Source organism: Daucus carota, chromosome 1 (genome assembly GCF_001625215.2).
Source record: "Daucus carota subsp. sativus chromosome 1, DH1 v3.0, whole genome shotgun sequence".
NCBI lineage: Eukaryota > Viridiplantae > Streptophyta > Magnoliopsida > Apiales > Apiaceae > Daucus > Daucus carota.
In genome coordinates this window covers 27181080-27201341 of record NC_030381.2, presented here as the reverse complement: position 1 = coordinate 27201341, position 20262 = coordinate 27181080, and the positions used below count along the sequence as shown (strand labels likewise).

The window sequence follows — 20262 nt, the reverse complement described above, 5'->3', positions numbered from 1 at the left end:
TCAGGGAGGGTGAATTGTTTGAATTCATTGATTTCATATTCATGATTTATTGAATTTGTAGAATTTTAATTACAATTTTTCCTAGTTTTAATTTTTCATCGGCTCATTTTATATTATTATTGTTATATATTAAGATATAAACACACGACACATCATCAAAATATTATATACTATCACTATGTATAAATGATGCTGCAAAAATTATCATAATGTTAGTAATCAAATCCGAACCTAAGTTGGTGGTTAAAAAAAGATCCAAACCTAACCTAAGTGAGTAAAAGGAAAAAAAAAATTAATTAGATGGCAAGTTTCTAAAAACACTATAAATTGAGTGGCCAAAAAATCTTTTTTCCCTTACGAATAAATTATATTTAACAATAATGATAGGCTTCTTTTGAATTTTAAGCGCCAAAACCCCCTCCCGCCGCTCGGAACCTGCTTAACATTTTCTCGTCAATGGCTTTCTCTCTTCGGAGATCAATGCCATTACGAGCTGCATTTCCATTTATCCACAACACCCCATTATCCCCATCAACATCATCCTTATCCACAACCCGTCGCAGAGAAGTTCAAACAATCCTCCTCAAGAGCTCGAAATCGGGTTTCGAAAACCTCGGCGACGCTCTCCACCTGTTCGACGAAATGCTCCAGTGGCGCACCCTGTTCTCCGTTGTCAACTTCACTCAATTACTATCTGGGCTCGTTAAAATGAGACATTACTCTGTGGCCGTGTCATTGTTCCACCAAATGTGCGCTTGGAACATTCCTGTTAACACGTATACGATCAGTACCGTGATCAACTGCTATTGTCGTCTGAATATGATCCAATGTGGGTTCTCGATGTTGGGGTGGATGATCAAGCGTGGTTTTAGGCCTAATGTGGTTACGTACACGGGTTTGATTAAAGGGTTGTCGTCGCCTGTGGAGGCGAGGGGATTTATTAAGAGGCTGATACGGCTGAATGAGATTGAACCGGATGTCGTGTTGTATAGTGCTGTTATTGACAGGCTTTGTAGAAAGAATTTTGTTGATCAGGCTCTTGATGTTTTTTCTGATATGAGGCAGGAAGGGGTGGATGCTAATGTTGTTACGTACAACTTGTTGGTTCAGGGGCTCTGCAAGTTAAATCGGTGGGAAGAGATTGATCGGTTGTTAAGAGAGATGGATGTCATGAATGTATGTCCGGATGTTTACACGAGCAGTATATTAGTTAACGCGTATTGCAGAGTAGGGAGGGTTGAAGATGCAGAGAATGTGATTAAAATGACAATTGAACGAAGTGAGTGTCCTAATGTAGTAACATATAATACTCTAATGCACGGATATTGTCTGAGAGGAAAAATTGATGGAGCAGTGGCAGTGGTGAGTACGATGAAAAGTATGGGGGTAGTTCCTGATATAGTGACATGCGGCATTTTGTTAGACGGCTTTTGTAAGAAAAATGGCGTCGATGAAGCAATGTCGTTGTTTCACGAAATGGAAAGGAATGGGTTGATTCCTAATATTTACATATATGGTATCCTGATAAATGGATTGTGCAACGACGGGCAGCTTAGTAAGGCAAAAATTCTCTTTGATAACCTTTCGTCGATTAGGTTGGAACCAGACGTCAAGACATACACTATGATGATTCAAGGATTTTGTCAGAAAGGGCTTCTGGATGAAGCAAATGAACTGCTCAGGCAAATGGAAGCTGAAAATTGTTTGCCAGATAATGTCACCTACAACATTCTTATCCGCGGATGTATCCAGAATAAGAAGTACAATGAAGCCTGTGGACTCATGGACAGAATGTGTTGGCCGTCTGGTGGTGGCTTCTCACTGGATTCATGTACCACCTGCATGATACTGGATGTTCTGGGTACCGAAAAGGATGATCCATCTACTCTTGCTTTGCGCAAAAAGTTCTTGACGTAGTTACTCAGCATTCAGGGGTTTTGGTTGCAGAAAGATGAAGAAGTTGAGTCGATCCTGGGTTTTACGTGCTCCGTGGGATCATGAAGTGTGCTTTTGTAGCTGGTCTGACATGTAACACTCTTTGCAAGTGCCTTCTTTCGGAGAAAAGGTTTGCAGGGGAGAGATATATGTTCCAACTGAACCAACTGTTGTTACCTGTATGCCATTTTTGACGGACTTTACAAAACAGACAACACTTCGACAGCCATCAGTTTGTTCACATCTACGGTTTTTGATGAAACGGCTATCAGGCATTGTCGAGGCTTCTTAGCAGCTGGACTTGCGACCTCCATGTTACAAGGCAGTGTCGAGGCTTCTCAGCAGCTGGACTGCAGCTGCAGTTGCAACATTCATGTTTACTGCATCAGCTACGTAATGCCAGGAACTATCTGTCATTTATTGCTTCTCAGGATTGTAAAGGTACAAAGTTTGATAGGGGTAGGGATCATTTAACTGCCAAGTTCTTCACTTTGTTCTCAAATGTTAAAGATTTATACAGTAATGGCACACCAATTGCATTTTATGCATTATATTTTCGTAAACTTTGGATATATTACAGAGTGCAGTACAACTTCTATCTGATTTTTCCTACTTCCCTAGGGTATACAAACGCTTATATACTATTTGATGGAAACAGCTACATGTTTGTGTTCCTTTGATATGATATTATCTATACCTGGCCGAGATGATCGATGGTTCCAACTTCCATTTGATCATTTACTGCTAAAGCCTAAAGGGAAATCCTGCCTTTCCGTACCAAAATTATCAATTAGATACTGTGCAGTGGCGTGTTTTCTTCAACAAGCATCTCGACTGGGTTTTGTTCTGCCCACACAGCTGCATCGAGGTATCCCAGTTCAAACAGCTTATCAAGAATAGAGTCCTCTGCTGGCTCAAGTGCCCAGTTAAAAAGCTGTACAAAACAAGTAATATATCTAATAATCAGAGATGAATAAAAATTCAAATAAAAAGACTTTCAATTTTCAGGTCAGAATTACCTGTCGAGGAGAAGCCCTATTTTCAGGGTTGCAGTCTGGGCTAATCCCAATTCCTTGCAGTCCCAAACGACTGGTAGGGAAAGCACAGACACGGACCTATAAAGCAACAAGTAACAACATATCAATGTACTTGACTGAACAGATTTTTTCTTCTTTTTTTTGACAAGTTTTACATATCTGTATAGAAGAGGGAAGAATAAGGAACTGAACAAGGCAAAATTAGAAACTGAACAATTAAATGAAAATGAAAATTCTATTGAAATGTTTTCAAAGAAACAAAAAGTATAACAACATTAAGTGGGATAAACTATTATCTAATTCCGGCCGGCAGTTTTCCCATTCATTCCTGATGCATCTTTCTCCCTAAGAATGGAATGGACTAAATTATCGCAGCATTAACGTGTTAATCTAGCCAATCGAGCCACATAGGACTATCCAAATTGATTCAAAAGAGTTTTAAGTCATTTTTCCTATTTGAATTATGAAATCTTAACTGCCGCCTAGTTGTAAATAGTTCAGGGCATTGTGGGAAATTGGCCACATTAAAATAACTTGTGGGGAGGCTAGCCTCTTCTTAGGTTCCAAAACCTTGGGACTTGATGTTCATGGCAAATAAGAAACATTCCCATGGTAGGGTTTTAGAGTTTGTTGTTGAGATAGAACTCTCAAAATGGACTAGAGAGAAATATGAATTACATTGTTTAACCACGAGGTGTTAAACCTTAACTTGAATGTATGATATTAGGAGTTTAATATCAAATTGGTCATTAAAGTGGAGACGAGATTTCACTTCCTTCACCGATATCAATGGGTATCATTTGAAGCACTTAACTTGGTATACAAAAAAATTAATTTTAAATATTACTATCTGAAAAAAAAAAAAAGAACACTATATGCACAAATTTTCATTTTTAGGTGGTCGTGCGAAGAGAATGAGTTTCACTATGTTAAATCTTTTTCTACATTAAATAGATTTAAGTCTTTAATATAAAAACCAAAAGGTTAATTATAATATTATGAAAATATTTTTATGAGATACTAGGATTTACAAGATTTTATTTGGTTGCGGTAGCATGTAAAACAAATGGATAGAACTCAGAAGAAAAACCAAACGATCATCACAAATCGAACACATATAAACTTAGTTGTGTGATATTTATAGTAACTCAAGTGATTTAATTGATACCCTAAGAAGCAAGTGATATCATGTCTTCAATTTAGTGACCAATTTGTGATTAATCCCTATGATATTATTAAACTATAATTCGCTGTATTCAAGGTCTATTCATACGTCCCTGATAACCATACCATGTGTCCATTCGAGTTAAACACAAATTCTTGATAATCTTTCGAACATACATATAAATTTTAAGAACCTTAAATTATATATTAGTATACTTTTTAGGCTATGCACACAGCAAAGATCCAAAGTTTACGTCTCAAATAATCAAAAAAGCATGCATATGAAAGACCAAATTCAGTTTAGACTTTAGACATACAAATATACAAGTACAGTAAATACATAAGAATAGATACAATCAGATTAACAAAATATATACTACAAATTAATATGAATGTTATTGATTACATATCTATAACTGGAATCAGTTGAGAAGATGGTAGGAATAGAATCAACCCAATCAGAGTTGGCACCTTTTTCTCTTTGTAATAGAACTCTAATAATTTTTCTTTATTTAGGACCCAACTATGACATATAGAGAGGTTTTGTTTTGTTTACTTGAACATCTTAATTTATCAACTGCTTCATCTTTATTTTAAAATAAGGTAATACATATTTAACTAAATAAAGAAGAAAAATTGAAAACAATTGACGTTGACTAACGTTTACCTTGAAGAATGGCATGATCCATATAAATAAATAGTTCAAGGGTGCCACTTGTAAGTCCACAAACACGAAATGGCACCATTCAGAAAAGCCAAAAATAGAAGGGCACTATTGAGAATTTCCCTAGATTTAATGAACCAGGTATTTGGTACGCACATAAACACAAGCGGAAGGTTACTCTATAATAGGGCATATATTTGACCAAAGAAGCAGAAAAGAGACAATTACTTGAATAAGTATAGCAAGGAAATACCGTCTTAGAAGCAGATGTAGGAGGCATAAACAATGTCAAACCACCATCTATACAAAGACGATTCCGAAACATTGTTGCTGGCCTTGGAGCAAGATATCTACAAGATATTCATTAATTCAACTTTCGGCAAATAATTTAGTGCTATTATGAGTAAAAAAAACTAAAGATCTACCCTGGAATAAAGGATGATGTGACAACTGCATTGATAAGATCTTCTTTAGAGTCAAATTGGTCAACCAATAGACCTATGGGCTTCCAAAGAATCTGCGTCACAGCAACTGTGATAAAATTATATTACTATCTATCATGATTTATAAAGCTGGATACAGATGCCAACTAACTTTTTGTTCAATTAAGCTTTCATCACATTATCGATATTGAAAACTGCACAGGTTTAAGAACATATGTCTGAAAAAACCGAAGTAGCAATAAAGAAAGTATAGCAATATAGTTATCGGTAGACCAGTAACTCTGCGAGCACTATTAAAGGCGCAAACAAGCACACACAAACATGGAAGCTTCAACATATTAAGGTGAAATTACAACAATCACAAGATACTTACTAAAACAAGGTCTTCATGTCCTTGAAAAGAGATAAATAACATATGACACCCTAGAAATGTACGATGAGTATATAATGACACCCAAGAACTGTACAATGAGTACATAATGACACCCTCGTATTAAATGCTCCAACACACGAGGAAATTTCAACATACACTGAAAACAGTATAAGAAAAGGTAAGGGCATGACCAAACAACACCTTTTTAGTATAGTGCCCTAAAACATGACCTGTATAATGTTAAACTCTGAACATAATGAATGGATTTATTTTCCTTTAATAAATTCTAAAAACAACGCAAATTTTATGACCAGAAAAACAAATCCCCAATGAGACTCCAGATGTAGAACTTCTATACTGTAATCTGTCACTACTCCTTACTGGTTCAAAAAGTTTTTGAGAGAGTACTGTACTAACAACATGCATTAGCGAGATAGCATCCAAGAAGGATATGTAACTGACGATGCAAGGATGATGCCTCTATGAATTTGCGATACGGGCCAAAATAGCTAGTTCATTTATCCCTTGTTAAAACAATAGTCTGGAATAGGGACTGAAGGTCCAGTTAGGATCTAGCAACACAATTTAGGCATAGATTGTGGTATTGCTTGTATATATTAATTTTATTTTTAATATAGTATTATTATTTTATTTTTTTCTTTTTATCCTATTGGATTGAGCAAATATTATCAATCCAAGAAGATAAAGTTTTCACGGGCGAATATTGACTCTTTTCGTCGCTATTTTAGTTGTAGGGTTAACTCATGACTTTTCTTTTCCCAATAGATGAAAGAACTAGTCTCTGGTTTGTTTCGCCATCCCGATCAACTCCTTTGAGTTTGAGAATAATCAGAAAGGGAAAGTGTTCAATTGGAACATGAAAACGTGACTAAATTGGTCCTAGTTACTCTTCGGGACGGAGTGGAAAAGCGGGGGGGGGGGGGGGGGGGGGGGGGGGGGGGGGGGATTTTCGAACGCGTAAAAGGATCCAATGACTTCGAAAGAATTGAACAGGAAGTTGGTGACCTGATGACAGGGGAGCCGGCGACCGAAGTTGTCAGGTTGTGCGAAGTCTAAATTATGGATTGAATCAGAATTTTTCTGTTGCAAAAACTAAGATCCCATGCTCATCAACCTGTTGGTGCGGCTTGTTAAGAAGTCGGTTGCCTTTGACGACTTACTTTTCAACTCTGAATATGCCAAACCTAAATTATTCCAACGGTCATTTTCGCCACCACATGAAACATTTTTAACTAATCAGCTTAGCCTTGTTCATCGAAAGTAAATGAAAACGGCTTGCTTCTTTTCATTTTACTTGTCAGTTGTCACTATTACTTACATAATTAATACCTTTTAAAACCCATCCCCCATAGAGCCTATGTAAATAACCTTTCAATTGAAAATTTTTCCGAGCACTGTTAAATTGACAACACTATAAGAAAGCTACTTTGTGAGGAAGGCACTGGACAAGCTGGGCCTGAGGAATGCCTGGAGTTTAGAAAAGAAATTTCTTAGACTACAGCATAGAGAATCCCGTTCATGGTGGCAGGCAATGTACACCAAGTTTGCTTCATGACCAACCCCAAGGCAGTAACAGCACTTAGTCTGACACGAAAACAAATAAATCCAATAATATATACTATCTAGCTATTTCAACAACCAAGGTACTGTACCAAACTATTCCAGCCTGAAACGCCCAACATAAAAGTTAGGCATTCACGCACCATGTTCTGATGTAAATTTTTTCAATTTTTTCTTAAAAACAAAAAAGCACAACACATGTGCACACACTTTGTTTACAGATATTCATATTCTAAAAGATCCTATGACTGGAACCCTGGTAGTTCTACCTACATTTGTTCCCCGTGTAAGCAGTTTTAACAGTTATGTGAGCATACTTATATATAGAAAGAGCTTGGCTAACCTCGGACTCTTCCATTGGACCTTATATGAACATCTTCTGGCAAAAAATTCACAAGAACTTCTCTGAGAATAGCCTGGGAATAACAGAGGATGATTAATGCTTGAAAATTCTGGATAATAGCACTACTTAAAACAAAAGTGTAAATAAAAATCTTTTGAAGTGGAAAATTCGTTTATAAACCATATGCTCCAAGTTATGTGCTTAAAAAATACATATATCCGATATTTTAATATTTAACAGCTAAAAAGTGTTAACACAATTAAAATGTTGTGTCAACTATAAATCAGCATATGAACAAAGAATCTAATGAAACAAACTTAAAAAAATCATTGACAATTTATCTCCTATGCTTTCATAACCTAATAACGAGAATAAAAAAACGCTAGCGTACTCCAGAGGTTACAAGCAGGCTAGTCACAGATTGAACAAAAAAATCTCTAGAAGCATACTGTACATGCCTTTCAACCAGGTTAAGTAAGCTGTTTGAAGTTTTTTTTTTGTTGTTTCTGGAGTACTTGAGGAACTTTATCAGCTGGAGCAACAATGCCTATGGTTACTTAATACTGATACATCATGTATGTCTTGCATTGTTTATTCTCTTCCTTCCAATGATCGAGACTTAGCTCACTCTCAATCAATTTATTATTCTATTTTCCTCTTATTCCCTTTTGTCCCTTACATGCTACAATACAGTTATTTCCCCTTCCCTGTAAAAGTAACAGCTCAATTAACTAACTGTTTGTTTAATTAGCTGAAAGGTTTTGTTGCTTGTGAATGTTGTTGCTGTTAGCACATACTGTCATAACAATACAATGAGCATTGGTGTAACATTTCCACTAAGAATAAACATACCCCAAGACGGAATGCAGTTCCCCTAAGCCGACAATCTTCAGCCAATACTTTAGTAGCTACTAAAGCCTCTTCCATACTGGATCCAGATGCAATTACAGCGCAAACAATTGCTCCAGCTGATGAACCGGCTAAAGGTGTGTCATCCTGAGATACAAAGACACAATCCATTTACTTAAAGCATCCTCACCCGTCTTTCGTCCATGAACAAACATACAATATAAAAGAGAAGCCAGAATTCCCCATAAAGTTTGTACCTTTATATACCCCTTTTCAATAAGCAACTTAGCAACTCCAAGATGGTAAGGAAACAACAATCCAGCAGCAGAAAAACTAAACCCGGGACTCGAAACCGTCTTTCGCAGTCTTTCTGCCTCAACATCCTTCAATCTCTGCTCCCAAACCACTTCTGGTTGCAGAGGATCCTCCAAAACAGCAGCAATTCCCTCCTTACCACCCCTCAATAACACATTTTGAGGCTCAAAATCATCATCATCATAGCCAAACATCTTGACATCATCACCACCATAATCACCCTTGCCCTCAATACGATTCTTGATGATTCTTGAAGCAAAACCAAGGAAAAAGTCCCCAGTAGCCTCAGCAAATGACCTTTTGGAAGGTGGGTCAGTGGAGAGATTGGGATTAGGTGAAGAGGAGGCCTTGATGATGTAATTTGGGAAGTGGGTTGCAGCTGTGAGGGAGGGTATTTTGGGTTTTGGGTTTAGGGAAGGGAGGTTGAAGCTGGAGAGAGAATATGACATTTTTTTTAGTTTAGATTTGAGGGAGGGAGGGAGGGAGAGAGATGAGGCAGGGGGAGAGAGAGAGAGAGAGGGAGGGAGGGAGAGAGAGAGAAAGAGAGAGAGAGGGAGGGAGATGTGACAGGGAGGGAGAGAGAGAGAGAGAGGGAGGGAGGGAGAGAGAGAGAGATGAGGCAGGGGGAGAGAGAGAGAGAGAGAGAGAGAGAGAGAGAGGGAGGGAGGGAGAGAGAGAGAGAAAGAGAGAGAGAGGGAGGGAGATGTGACAGGGAGGGAGAGAGAGAGAGAGAAGTATATTGTGCTGTTTCACTGTATGTTAAGAGGTGTGTTTGAGTTGTTGAAACTGAAATGCATTGCTATTTGGTAACGATGATTCTCATGTGTTGTCCATAATTTTGTGTACCGAGACAGTTTTTTGTCGTGGAGATAAAAGCATCAATCAACTCAGGAACGGAATTCATTACTACCTTTGAGTCATCCAAATTTGTACGAAAACACACATAAATCATTCAACTACCAAACGGTCCGCTTCCGCCACTGGAATTGCATATAAATGTACGCCCACTTTCATTAAATCTCAATGTTATTGAAAAAGCAGTTACAAAACATGATACCTAGCCTTCCACTTTCATGTAGAGTATTGGTTAGTCTATTTAATGAAATGTCTTTATCGAATATAATGGAAGAGAGGGAGTTGTTAGGGAGGGGTGAAAATTTGAGGGACGGTGTTCTGAATTTCAGTTTCTCATTTGTCTATTTATATTTCTGGTAATTCTGTTTCTTTAATTATTGTTGAACCGGATAATTTCATATTTTGATGATTTATGTGTTTTTAAGTGTCAACTTCAGTGATCAAAATAGTGTAAAGCCATTTGGACTTTGTTGAGTTCTTCATAGAATGAGGTATTTTTTAGTTATGTTAATAGAATAAGTAATGACAGATTTAAAAAATATATCTCAAAACTTTCATAGAAAATGATGTGTCAAATCGTTCTTGGTTACCATACATAAATTTAATGATTCCTCTCTATACATATCAACTCCATCAATCGAAACATGTCATGTGTTTTTTGAGAGTTATTTCGATGCCCCTAATATTGCTCTAATAGAATAAATATTGCTCTAATAGAATATATTTTTTGTTAGCGTAATCGATTTCATTATTATCACTTAATAAAAAAGATTATTTAAATTCGACAAATTATTCGAAGACAAGATAATATTCCGAAAGTTAAATCTCTGTTTACTACAATAAATTCTGGGAAAAAAACAGCTGCAAATAACATTTTCTGGTAAAAACTGCATATGATTGAGGAGACAGAAACTTACAATGATTCTGCACCAAACTGGAACCATAAGCAACTCTTGAACTAGTACCAATAGATGGTATTACAAAAAAAATCCCTACAAAATTTCACCAACTGAATGATACTGTGATCAAGCTGCGGTGACAGCTATGAGCATTCCAGCAACACAATGACCCATGGTGCCACAGATGAAATAATTTGTCCCGGATTGCAGCACTATTTCATCGTGCCCTGAAGTATACACCGTCGCAAGATCAGGAATGGAGCAGGCCAAGTAATTTGCCTCGTCGACAGAAACCACATTATGCAGTTCTTGGTCATAGTTAAATACTGCCCACAACAAAAGAAATCTGTTAGTACTTCATGTTAAATAATCAGCAGCTATGCGCGAGGAGCTAAATCTTTTTGGAAAGGTCATGCATCTCTTCGATGTGCATCAGACTTGCTTGTGATACAACTCTAGCCAAAAATTTGTTCCTTAGAATTCTGTCATGATCTAAATGGCATTACAATCTTTCGTCCTAGAATCTCATTCTCCTTACAGTTAAACCGGGCTGAAATTTCATGATCTAAACCGTATCACAGTCTTTTGTCGAATAATGATACTTTCCTTAATATAGTTGACTAATTAGTATCAGAATAAGTCTTTACCACTATGATACTTAAATTGCTGAATAGTGAATACATGACATTCATTTTATTATAATGAAGTTCATTTTGCAGCAACTTTTTTTCGGAACTGGTAGCTAGCTGCTGTAAACAGATTCTCATGGTAACACAAAGTACTGAAGTAAAGCTAAAGTGAAAGTTTTGAAACCATGCAATATATATGAGAAGGAAGGATGCTGACTTGCCGAGTATGTCACCGGCCTGAAAGGTAATGTCGCCAGAAGGCCAACCCTTTACGTTGAAGTTCCAACTCACATTGTGTACCGCTGCATTACCAATTATGTCGCAACAATCAAATAAGCGTCTATCACAGAAATTTAAATACTTTAGTAACTTTACACAAAGAGGGTGAGAGCTTGTTTGTATTTGCATATGATATAATACCTGGGCCAATCCATGGGGTGGAGGGGACAGTCGGGATACGAGGTTCAAAGTGCACTGTCTCGCCACTTTTTACACGATGATGATGGTGATGGTGGTGATGACTACGTGCAGCAGCCATTTCAATGCCCGAAGATGACAATGCCAAGAAAGTTAGCATCGATAAGATGAACCACACTTTCATTTTTTTCCAAATTAAATCTCGAACACAACGAAGACGAACAGAGGAATGCAAAGAATTTGTAGGCAGCAGTTGTAGTCTCTGTTTATATACAGTTGCAGTTTGCCCAAGTCTCTATACTTGGGCGGTCCTGCTCATCACTGTAATTGTTACTCGCAATCACAATATATATACTAATATTAATTTTGTTTAGATTCCAGATTTACCAATGCAGAAAGCTTATCCTAAGTTCATAAGCTGAAGAAGCAATCAGGCATGCCGAACTGTTGCTGTATGTGAGGACGAGTTTTCTCAGCTTCTCCATGTTTTTGGTATGTTACACCTGTTTCGCAGCAGGATTTCATAACACCTTTTACATGACAAACTGATTTTAGTGCCATCTAATCTTCAAACTGTATCTGGTTTAATGATGTTGCATGGAACTGGCATTCAACCAAAATCAAATCATGAAAAAGCCGAAAGTTAGCTGTTTTCCACCGATGGTAGACTCAGTACCGGAGAAACGAAAAACACGCCTTCACAGCAAGTAATCTACAGAATGTGCCAAAATAATTGCTATTTCTTGAAAAAGTGTAAAAAAAAAGAAGCAAAATACATATAGTTATAAGGCCATTTGACAAATGTGATTTATATCATATATGATATATAAATACATATGGATCATATTGCAAAAATAGCCATCTTCATTCGACTTGACAATGAAAAGAAATGCTGCAAATGAAAAAGTTCTGTCCTCTGACAAGTCTGATACTGTCATTTCCACTCTGGTACACTTTGGCTCCCTGCGGTGTTATGCAACTGTTATACCCTCCATGGTTTACAGCAGCCACATTGTGAGTCGAAGGATTGTAATTTGAAACTGTGAGTAAACACGTCATCAGATTATTATTTATCACTCAAATTAACCAGCTAGGTAGCTTCTCTAATTTCCATCTCATTAAAGATATAGATAGAATCATAGAAGCAATATGAATCAGAGAAAGCGACTTAATGGTCCTTTTGTGGACATTTACTGATTTGTATGTAGAAAATAAAGGAAAACAAATACTGCTCCATCATTTGAAATTAACAAATATGACATCTTATGCGTAAAAGTAGCAAGTGTTATGTTTTGCATCAACCATGTTGTTTCAGTAACTAGTATATACACTGTTACTACAATTTTCATAGAGCAAATAATTAAGTTGTAGCATTTACCAAGCACATAATGAGTTGGCCATCCACCAGAGTAAGACGACCAACCATTGATGCATCCAACAGAGTATGTTGCAGCTTGAACTACTTCGTATTGAAGAGCTACCAAGCAAAACACTAACAAGGCCACTGCCACTGCAGTGCTTCTTCCCACATTTGGTGTTTTGTTGATGAAAAAATAGAAGTTTGTTGTGTAGTATGCTATTGAGATGTAGTTAAATGTACTGCATTTGCCTAGCTTGATAATTGAATTGTTGCAGGACTGATTAAACTCATGAACTAGTCAACCTCACTTTTTCAACTAATATCTATGTTTTTCTTTTTGGACTGTTAAGTGTGAGTGAAAATTTGTAAGGTTAGGAGTCCTTGAGCATTGAAAACAGTCAATACAGCTTAAAGACACAGCAATTCTAAATAGTGATTGGACCACTATATGTTAGGGTTGGTGGTGGCAGACTAGCAGTTAACTTGGTTGGGATTGCTTCTTTTTTTTTTCCCAGGTCAAATTAAAATTTCATGGCAATTACTGGAACACATCTCTTTGTTCAAACTCAACCTTGTTGAGAAACGAGTTGATTTAAAGTCCGCGAGACTTTCCAACAAGGTCTATTTTGATTCAAAGTGTCCCAGGACTTTCCAAATGGGTCTATATCAATTCAAATTCAAACTCATTAAAAATTATGCTTTTTGAGACAATGAAGTTGAATCTAATTGTGTCTTGTCCAACCCTACCTTATTCCCTATCAAGCCAGGTCTTTGTATTGAAAAGCATAAGTGAAATTTGGACTTGATTAATCGAGAACAACTTGACTCATAAATATCAAACAAAGCACTATTACATGTCAATTTTTATGTTACAGTATAAAAGTGTATCGAGATATATCTTACTTTATTCAAAATAAAAGCTCTCCTACTGGGAAAACACGAAATGCAAAACAAAAGATGCCACATGGGCTGCTGTGAAACATTATGTTTAGCAATGATGTATCAATTAATTAATTGTAGTCCAATCGCTAAAAATGAACATATACACTCCCTCCATTCCTAAATAATAGTTGCTTTGACTTTCGACATGTATTTCAAGGTGCAAGAAAAACATGGTTATACTCAATTACTTATTATTAAATTTAAAATATTATATCAAATAATTATATAGATTCTAGACTTTTATTTGATATAAATATATATGTTTTATATTAAAACATGTTTTTTTCCAATCTTAATAAACGTGCAAACAGTCAGAGCAACTATTATTTAGGAGTGCAGTATTACAAAAATTAGGAAATGTAATATATTACCCAGAAAACAAAGTCTTGCCTTATCTACGGCTGGAAATCATATCAATATGAAAACAAATCGATAACAAGAAACGAGTAAATCAACATAATTTTGCTTACACAACCCCCGATTCATGAAACAAACTATAAGATTTATACTTCACATATATAGAGGAGCAAAAACCATATAATCTTACCTAACACTTCTGTGACATTATCCAACCCATGATCAAGAAGAGAAGAACAAACTATTTGCTCAATTCTTCCTTTAAAATTCTAACAGCTTCTGATAGTCCATCCTGAGAATAGAAAATATATAACATGCAGCATGAGCTTGATTTTGTTTTGAATTCTGATACATCTCAATAAAAAGAGAATAAACATTACATGACATGTTGAAAACTGAGATAACCACTGTGTTTGATGACAACAACAAAATCCATCAACGTGAAGAATATTAGAATAGTACATTAGCCAATGCAATATCAAAACTTGTCTTCATGGCTAATGATGAAAGGAAACAGACAGCCAGAGGATTATACTTAAATTTGAATACACTTTCTGTGATATTTTACCTTTACAAAAATCATGTCTTCTAATTCAATTTTTAAAAAATATATATTGATAAAAATAAATAAACATATACAGCATTTTATTGAGATCTTTAATGACATCAAGGTAAAAATTACATATTCTGTTAATCTAGCCAAATCAAATGTAGAAGATGCCAAACAAGCTGTCTTAAAACACAAATTACAGTGACATAGAACTTTAACATATAACGAGGTGTAGTAACTCTAATAAATTAAGTAATAAATGGATTATTCATTCTACATCTGCTTGATAAAACTATTATCGATTATCTTCGGCATATTCCAGGAACATCAACGTACACGTAATAATAGTGATATTCAGTTGTAACATACACCGTCATCAAGTGAGTTACTGTATAAACACATATCTGGAAAGTTCAATATATGATAGTTTCAAATCCTTAGGCGACACATTTAAAAGAAATCGAAGTCGAAGTTCTATGTTATATACTAACAAAATAAAGAATCAATCTTAAATTAGGAACCTTATCATCTTTATGAAACTTAATGTTATCAAGTTCTTATACATATTGCATATAGGAGTAGCCTACAGGCTCTCAAGAGCAAGTATTACTCTTCTTATTTTTTTGACGAAAAAGTATTACTCTTAATTGCCACAGAAGAGGCGACGGAGAGTCCTAGACAGAAAAATTTATCCTCAGGAACTATATATCTGATTGTTATTAGGGTCAGTTAACTTTTTCATCATAACAGTAAAATATCAATTCATGATTTATGGGCGAACTTGAAAACCAATATATGCCCTTGTTAGAGTCTTCAAGAGAAAGCATTACCTCAAGAGATAATCTTTCAGCAACCTCCAACGCACATGCTCTGACTTCTGGAGACAGGGCATAACTTATGGACCTTACCAATTTTTCTGCAGCTTCTTTGATGCTTTTATAGCCACCATCAACCGGAATCAAGTCATTTCTCTTCAATGGTTCTGGTGAAACTCCAAGCCAGAACATCCTATCTGCCCAATAGAACTGATCAAAAAGAAATGGACACAATATCTGCAACAAATATAAATCACATAAGATAAGGGAGGCAGCAGAGACTAATATTCATCAGCTTTATTGAAAAAGACCAGAATGAGTTAAATATTGGTGTTAAATATAAAACAAAATGACTTTGAGAGAAGCAAATGATTAGAAAAAAGTGACCTGAGCAGTTTTGTAGTCTACAAGGAGAGACATAATTCTAATTTAAGTATTTCTGTGTACAAAATAATTATGTAATTTTAGTCAATAATTAATGATGTGAGTACAATGTTTAAGGAATACCCAAAGTAGAATTACAAGCGCTAGTGTGCACAAGGCTCAATACAAATAACAATTACTATATTACTTTAAACTTCAACAAGATGGTTACTAAACTAATATATTGCAATCAAAAATTAAAAATTGCAATATTACTGTATTGTAATGGAGGACGTTAATGGATATGTGTCCCAAAAAGCTAAAACTGGAAAAGGTTCTATTATAAAGTTCACTTTGCTGTGTACAGCATTAGTAGGTCAGAAACACTATACTTAAGTGAGTTAGATTAAAGATTCCTTGAACACTAACTTAGACATGACTTGATTGTTGATTCACAAGTCTCTGTGCATGTAAGCTTTATTTCCTAGATCTGCATAAGTAATACAAAGTATACAATTCTTTTAAGGTTTGCCAAATGCTGAACCAAGCATTTGAGTTTTAAGGTTAGTCACTTCCGTCACAAATTCATAACCACTTGCTAGAATTATCACATAACTCAGGAAAAGTATGAAGCAATGCAGGACTAGCAATAAGGAAGCACTGAGATAAGAAAATAGACACCTGTGGAATTCCCACAAGTAGTGCAGCTGCGGTGGATCCACTGGTAGAATGTAAGAACAAGAAACATTATAGCAATCCAGTAACAGAAGAAAAAGTGGATAATATTCGTAGAAAGATAGAGAAAAGGGATAAAACTAACCTGCCTCCATGATGAATGGCAACATCACATCTTCGAAACATCCAACTATACGGTATGGAACTAGCTAGTCAAAAAAGGTGAACCATTATTAAGCAGAATTCATTCAACAGATAATGGATGACTATGGTACATTCTGTAATTCTATTTCTGCAATGCTATAAATTCATCCAAATAATTTAGGTTTGAAGTTGAACCAGGAGTCAGAATTCTACAATAAATTTTTTAAGAGATCAATCAAATTTATAAATATATATATCAATCCTTCACATACTGAAATAGTAATAATACTAATTATAGATTTGTCGAAACATTTTTATCTTAATTTGACTTATATTCCCCATGCTAACCAACAAATTCTTAAAAAATAAAGTGCACCAGGTCCATATGTTAACAGTTAAATCATCTTCCCTTAAAAATAATCTTGCAAACTACTCATCTGCAGTTGGTTAAACTATCAGGATTAGGGGTAGTGAAATTTTGTGACAAAAAAAGAAAAAAGAAAAAAAAAAGGGGGGGGGGGGGGGGGGAGGTAGCGAAATTTGTTTGATTCTTAAAGAACTTTACAAAAGTATAACAGATTTCTTGCTTCCTTCCAAGCTGGCAAAAATGTGCCAAGGAATTGCTCACCCAGAAAAACAAAAAAGTCTGCCTCCAAAAAGAGTAATTCCTTTGTTACTCAACTCTATTTGTTGTGAACTAGACGTACTTTCAGCAGCAATGACTTGTATTGCAGCTTCCAGAGATTCACATCCAGCTGTGAGTAGAATGAACCTGTGACTTGTGATATTTAAAGCTGCTTGAAGAACTTGAAGAAACTGACGGGCGTTCCTTAAAAAACCCATACTGCACATTGCAAGGTGAAATTTGTTCAAAATACAAACAAATCCGAAGAAAAGTGACCATTCGGAACCACTGGTAGAAATTTGAGGGTATATATATATGTATACTCTTAATGTGTGTTCAGATATCAGCTTATTTTACAGAAATCACAATGACCATAGCGCATCCAGATATTAAAATACCTTTAGAGAACAGATTATAAGTAATTTTGGGGTGTTGCTCTTGCCATACTCATATACTAGGTATAAATTTGTTGCACAGTAATATTGGACGGGATGATAATCAAAAAATTATTGCTGCTGCAAATCATTTAGATATTGATATATCTTGGTAGAGTAAACTGCCAGAAGTAAAAATCATTTCAAGTTTTTGTGATAGATTAAACAAAACTAATGAACCTAATCTAATGCCCATCCCACGGAGGCGGCGGGGCAAATTACCTTCCAACAGAACTCAAACTTATGAAAACCAGTGATGATGCTGAACTCTTAAGAAAAGATTGAAGGCCACTGTGAGTTGTACATAAAGCATCCTCAGTGTGCAAGCATTCTGGGGAAAGCTGCATTGAGAGTTTCTGACATTTGCTACATGAATACTGCCATTCCTTTGGGAGCATCCAGAAGCCACAAACACGAACATTTAAAGGCCAATAATCTACAGATATCAGCAAAGATAATATAATATACACAAGCATTATAATTAATCATCCTATAATTGACTAACAATATTAACAATGGCCTACATCATATAAAAGCTTTGCATGTGATGTACGTAATGAAGTACACTTGAAGTAGGAACCTATATTTTTCTTGGACATCATATGAATTTAATATAGGCAGAAGTTCAAAGGTATAGGCAACACTCAACAGTACAACAGAAATTTGTAACTCTGGAACATATGATAATTCATGTACTATGTCTTGTAGACTTGTAAATCAGCACATCGCAGGGGTTTTATCCAACTTATTTAAGAAGAAAAATGCTCGCAAGGGAGAAACATACCAGGGCATTCTACAACTTCTTTGCTAAATCCATACCTGCAATCCAGATTAGTAAGCAACATAATACATATTTTCTTAAAAATGGGTAACAGGTAAATAGACCAGAATCCTGTAACAAGTACTTTATAATTTAATAATGATACTCCGATAAGTATCACATAATACTATATATTTAAATCAGAGTAACAGATTTTAAATACAAGTTCAGTACGGACTAGAATTTAGCCTACTGGTAAAGGCACTCCTTCCCCATAACAAAGGTACTCATAGGTTCAACTCATCACTCTCCCCTCGTACTTGGAAAAAAAATGGAACTTATCAAAGTATGTATTTGTTTATGAGAAATAGAGCAACAGGGGTTGCTTATGGTAGCGGAAAATCTAACTTGTTTCTCAACCCTGCATTAACACATTACTAACCAATTTGAAGATCCAAGTAATACAGTTCGCAATTTGTTAGAAATTAAGCGACATGGAAGGATTAACCCAACGTTAACTTAAGTCTATTCTTCAAAATTATATTACATAGAGACATAATCTTACAGTAAAAGAGGAGATGCAGTCCTGTCATGCCACTTAGGGAGACCTGTAACTGGATCCTAGAAGCAATAAAAAATATTAAGAAACCTTAATTTTTAACAAATAAATATGGAATTGATATATGGGCTGAATATCAAAATTCATATTAAATTCACTGCAAAGTGACATCTGGCCTACCAGACTGAAAATGCTCTCCACTATAAGTTTTCAACCTAAACTAAAGAATGTAATTCCACATCTGCGAGATTGCCTGCCTGTAACTGGATGGAAGAGGGTTTTCTATTTAAGGAGTCAACTAGTCAAAGTGGTTGTCCTACTTGTTGGTAAAAACAAAAACACAACTTTGGTTTAAAGAAGATTCAGACCATTCATTACTTAAAAACCCCACCACCCACAGCACGATATAACATCATTGAAAAACTTATGTTACTTTGGACTGAAAGCTTGACAGCTTGCACCAATTTTGAGTTATAGTGAGTCCATTAAGAGAATCTTTAGTTTATTATATGTACTTCATGGTAGCAAGATATTTTATTATAAGAGTAACAGTAACAGAGCTGAATAAGAAGAGACTGTGAAAGGCCAGGGACTCAGATTTAGTTCATCAGATCTCCATGATCCCCAATCTTCTGTAAAAAGCGGCCACATCCAATGAATAACATCATCCCAGCAAATCTAATTTACAAGTTGAATAAGAAATAATAGCTCTGTTAAGATATCTGCGCATATTAAGATTCAAGCAACCAAACAAATAAATAAAAGCAAACTAATTTTACTGAAAATGGCATTGTAACAGGTATTATAGCAATTACATTGACATCACAACTTACCTTGGTAGGAGGAGCCTCTTTAAGATACTTGTATAAATGCGGAAGTTCATTTTGAAAGTGACGTTCAAATGATGAATGGGCACTGCATCATACGTTACAGTATCAGATAGTATGCAAGTATTTAGGGCCAAAAAGCAAAGAAATACATTAACAAACAGGAGAAAATTAGTAAAATTTTGGTCAGAAGAAACTTGATCAGCTTGCCCTATCCAGAAAGGAAAGTACTGGAAGATTTGTTATAGCTTTTGGCAGGGATGGGTGTAACTACTCCTCGGAGTAATATTGTAGTATCTATTACAGCAAAGAACATAATGTAACAGATGAACAGGGGTAGGTGAAGG

General features: G+C 35.7%; 5 protein-coding genes across 10 annotated transcripts in view; 1 reads left to right on the top strand and 4 right to left on the bottom strand.

The window, feature by feature from the left end:
• Positions 1-456: 456 nt before the first annotated feature.
• Positions 457-1917, top strand: LOC108220159 (pentatricopeptide repeat-containing protein At5g16640, mitochondrial-like). The gene has a single exon (XM_017393847.1). The coding sequence runs from the start codon at positions 457-459 to the stop codon at positions 1915-1917; it is 1461 nt and encodes a 486-aa protein (XP_017249336.1).
• Positions 1918-2458: 541 nt separating this feature from the next.
• On the bottom strand, positions 2459-9427 carry LOC108228024 (uncharacterized). Its single transcript, XM_017403486.2, has 7 exons — positions 8647-9427; positions 8393-8536; positions 7541-7613; positions 5226-5331; positions 5054-5150; positions 2955-3050; positions 2459-2869 (listed from the first exon to the last, which is right to left on the bottom strand). The coding sequence occupies exons 1-7, from the start codon at positions 9151-9153 to the stop codon at positions 2726-2728; spliced, it is 1167 nt and encodes a 388-aa protein (XP_017258975.2). The 5' UTR covers positions 9154-9427; the 3' UTR covers positions 2459-2725.
• Positions 9428-10317: 890 nt separating this feature from the next.
• On the bottom strand, positions 10318-12083 carry LOC108228034 (basic blue protein). 2 transcript variants are annotated; one of them, XM_064094441.1, is made up of 4 exons: positions 11892-12083; positions 11508-11815; positions 11309-11389; positions 10318-10784 (listed from the first exon to the last, which is right to left on the bottom strand). In XM_064094441.1, the coding sequence occupies exons 2-4, from the start codon at positions 11686-11688 to the stop codon at positions 10585-10587; spliced, it is 462 nt and encodes a 153-aa protein (XP_063950511.1). In that variant the 5' UTR covers positions 11689-11815; positions 11892-12083; the 3' UTR covers positions 10318-10584. The 2 variants fall into 2 exon arrangements, with proteins under 2 accessions (XP_063950511.1, XP_017259000.1); XM_017403511.2 differs by having other exon boundaries at positions 11309-11427; positions 11508-12083.
• Positions 12084-12258: 175 nt separating this feature from the next.
• Positions 12259-13416, bottom strand: LOC135149878 (chemocyanin-like). The gene is made up of 4 exons (XM_064085677.1): positions 13407-13416; positions 12699-13158; positions 12592-12602; positions 12259-12544 (listed from the first exon to the last, which is right to left on the bottom strand). Exons 1-4 carry the CDS (start codon positions 13414-13416, stop codon positions 12369-12371), a joined length of 657 nt encoding a protein of 218 aa, XP_063941747.1. The 3' UTR covers positions 12259-12368.
• LOC108227999 (sterol 3-beta-glucosyltransferase UGT80B1) overlaps positions 12259-20262 on the bottom strand; it is an 11242-nt gene continuing 3238 nt past the window's right edge. For 2 of the 5 annotated variants that reach the window (XM_017403449.2, XM_017403457.2), the window contains 11 exons: positions 19922-20003; positions 19665-19766; positions 19095-19150; positions 18554-18588; positions 17992-18205; positions 17339-17554; positions 16712-16771; positions 16573-16612; positions 15544-15765; positions 14354-14455; positions 12259-12544 (listed from right to left, as the gene is read on the bottom strand). In XM_017403449.2, coding sequence (XP_017258938.1) covers positions 14405-14455; positions 15544-15765; positions 16573-16612; positions 16712-16771; positions 17339-17554; positions 17992-18205; positions 18554-18588; positions 19095-19150; positions 19665-19766; positions 19922-20003 — 1078 coding nt within the window. In that variant the 3' untranslated portion in view covers positions 12259-12544; positions 14354-14404. Of the gene's footprint in view, positions 12545-14353; positions 14456-15543; positions 15766-16572; positions 16613-16711; positions 16776-17338; positions 17555-17991; positions 18206-18553; positions 18589-19094; positions 19151-19664; positions 19767-19921; positions 20004-20262 lie in introns of those variants that run through there. The other 3 variants (XM_017403465.2, XM_064094435.1, XM_017403474.2) reach the window with 3 other exon arrangements.

Bases quoted from the DNA above. Each gene is read 5' to 3' on its own strand.
- LOC108220159 (XM_017393847.1), top strand. From the start codon at position 457: ATGGCTTTCTCTCTTCGGAGATCAATGCCATTACGAGCTGCATTTCCA.
- LOC108228024 (XM_017403486.2), bottom strand. From the start codon at position 9,153: ATGTCATATTCTCTCTCCAGCTTCAACCTCCCTTCCCTAAACCCAAAA. The intron at 7,614-8,392 runs GTATGTTTATTC...TGTTATTCCCAG, and splicing joins GAACTGCATTCCGTCTTGGG to GCTATTCTCAGAGAAGTTCT. The intron at 2,870-2,954 runs GTAATTCTGACC...TGTTTTGTACAG, and splicing joins ATAGGGCTTCTCCTCGACAG to CTTTTTAACTGGGCACTTGA.
- LOC108228034 (XM_064094441.1), bottom strand. From the start codon at position 11,688: ATGAAAGTGTGGTTCATCTTATCGATGCTAACTTTCTTGGCATTGTCA. The intron at 11,390-11,507 runs GTATTATATCAT...TTGGTAATGCAG, and splicing joins CACCCCATGGATTGGCCCAG to CGGTACACAATGTGAGTTGG. The intron at 10,785-11,308 runs GCAAGTCAGCAT...TGTTGTGGGCAG, and splicing joins TCAGGCCGGTGACATACTCG to TATTTAACTATGACCAAGAA.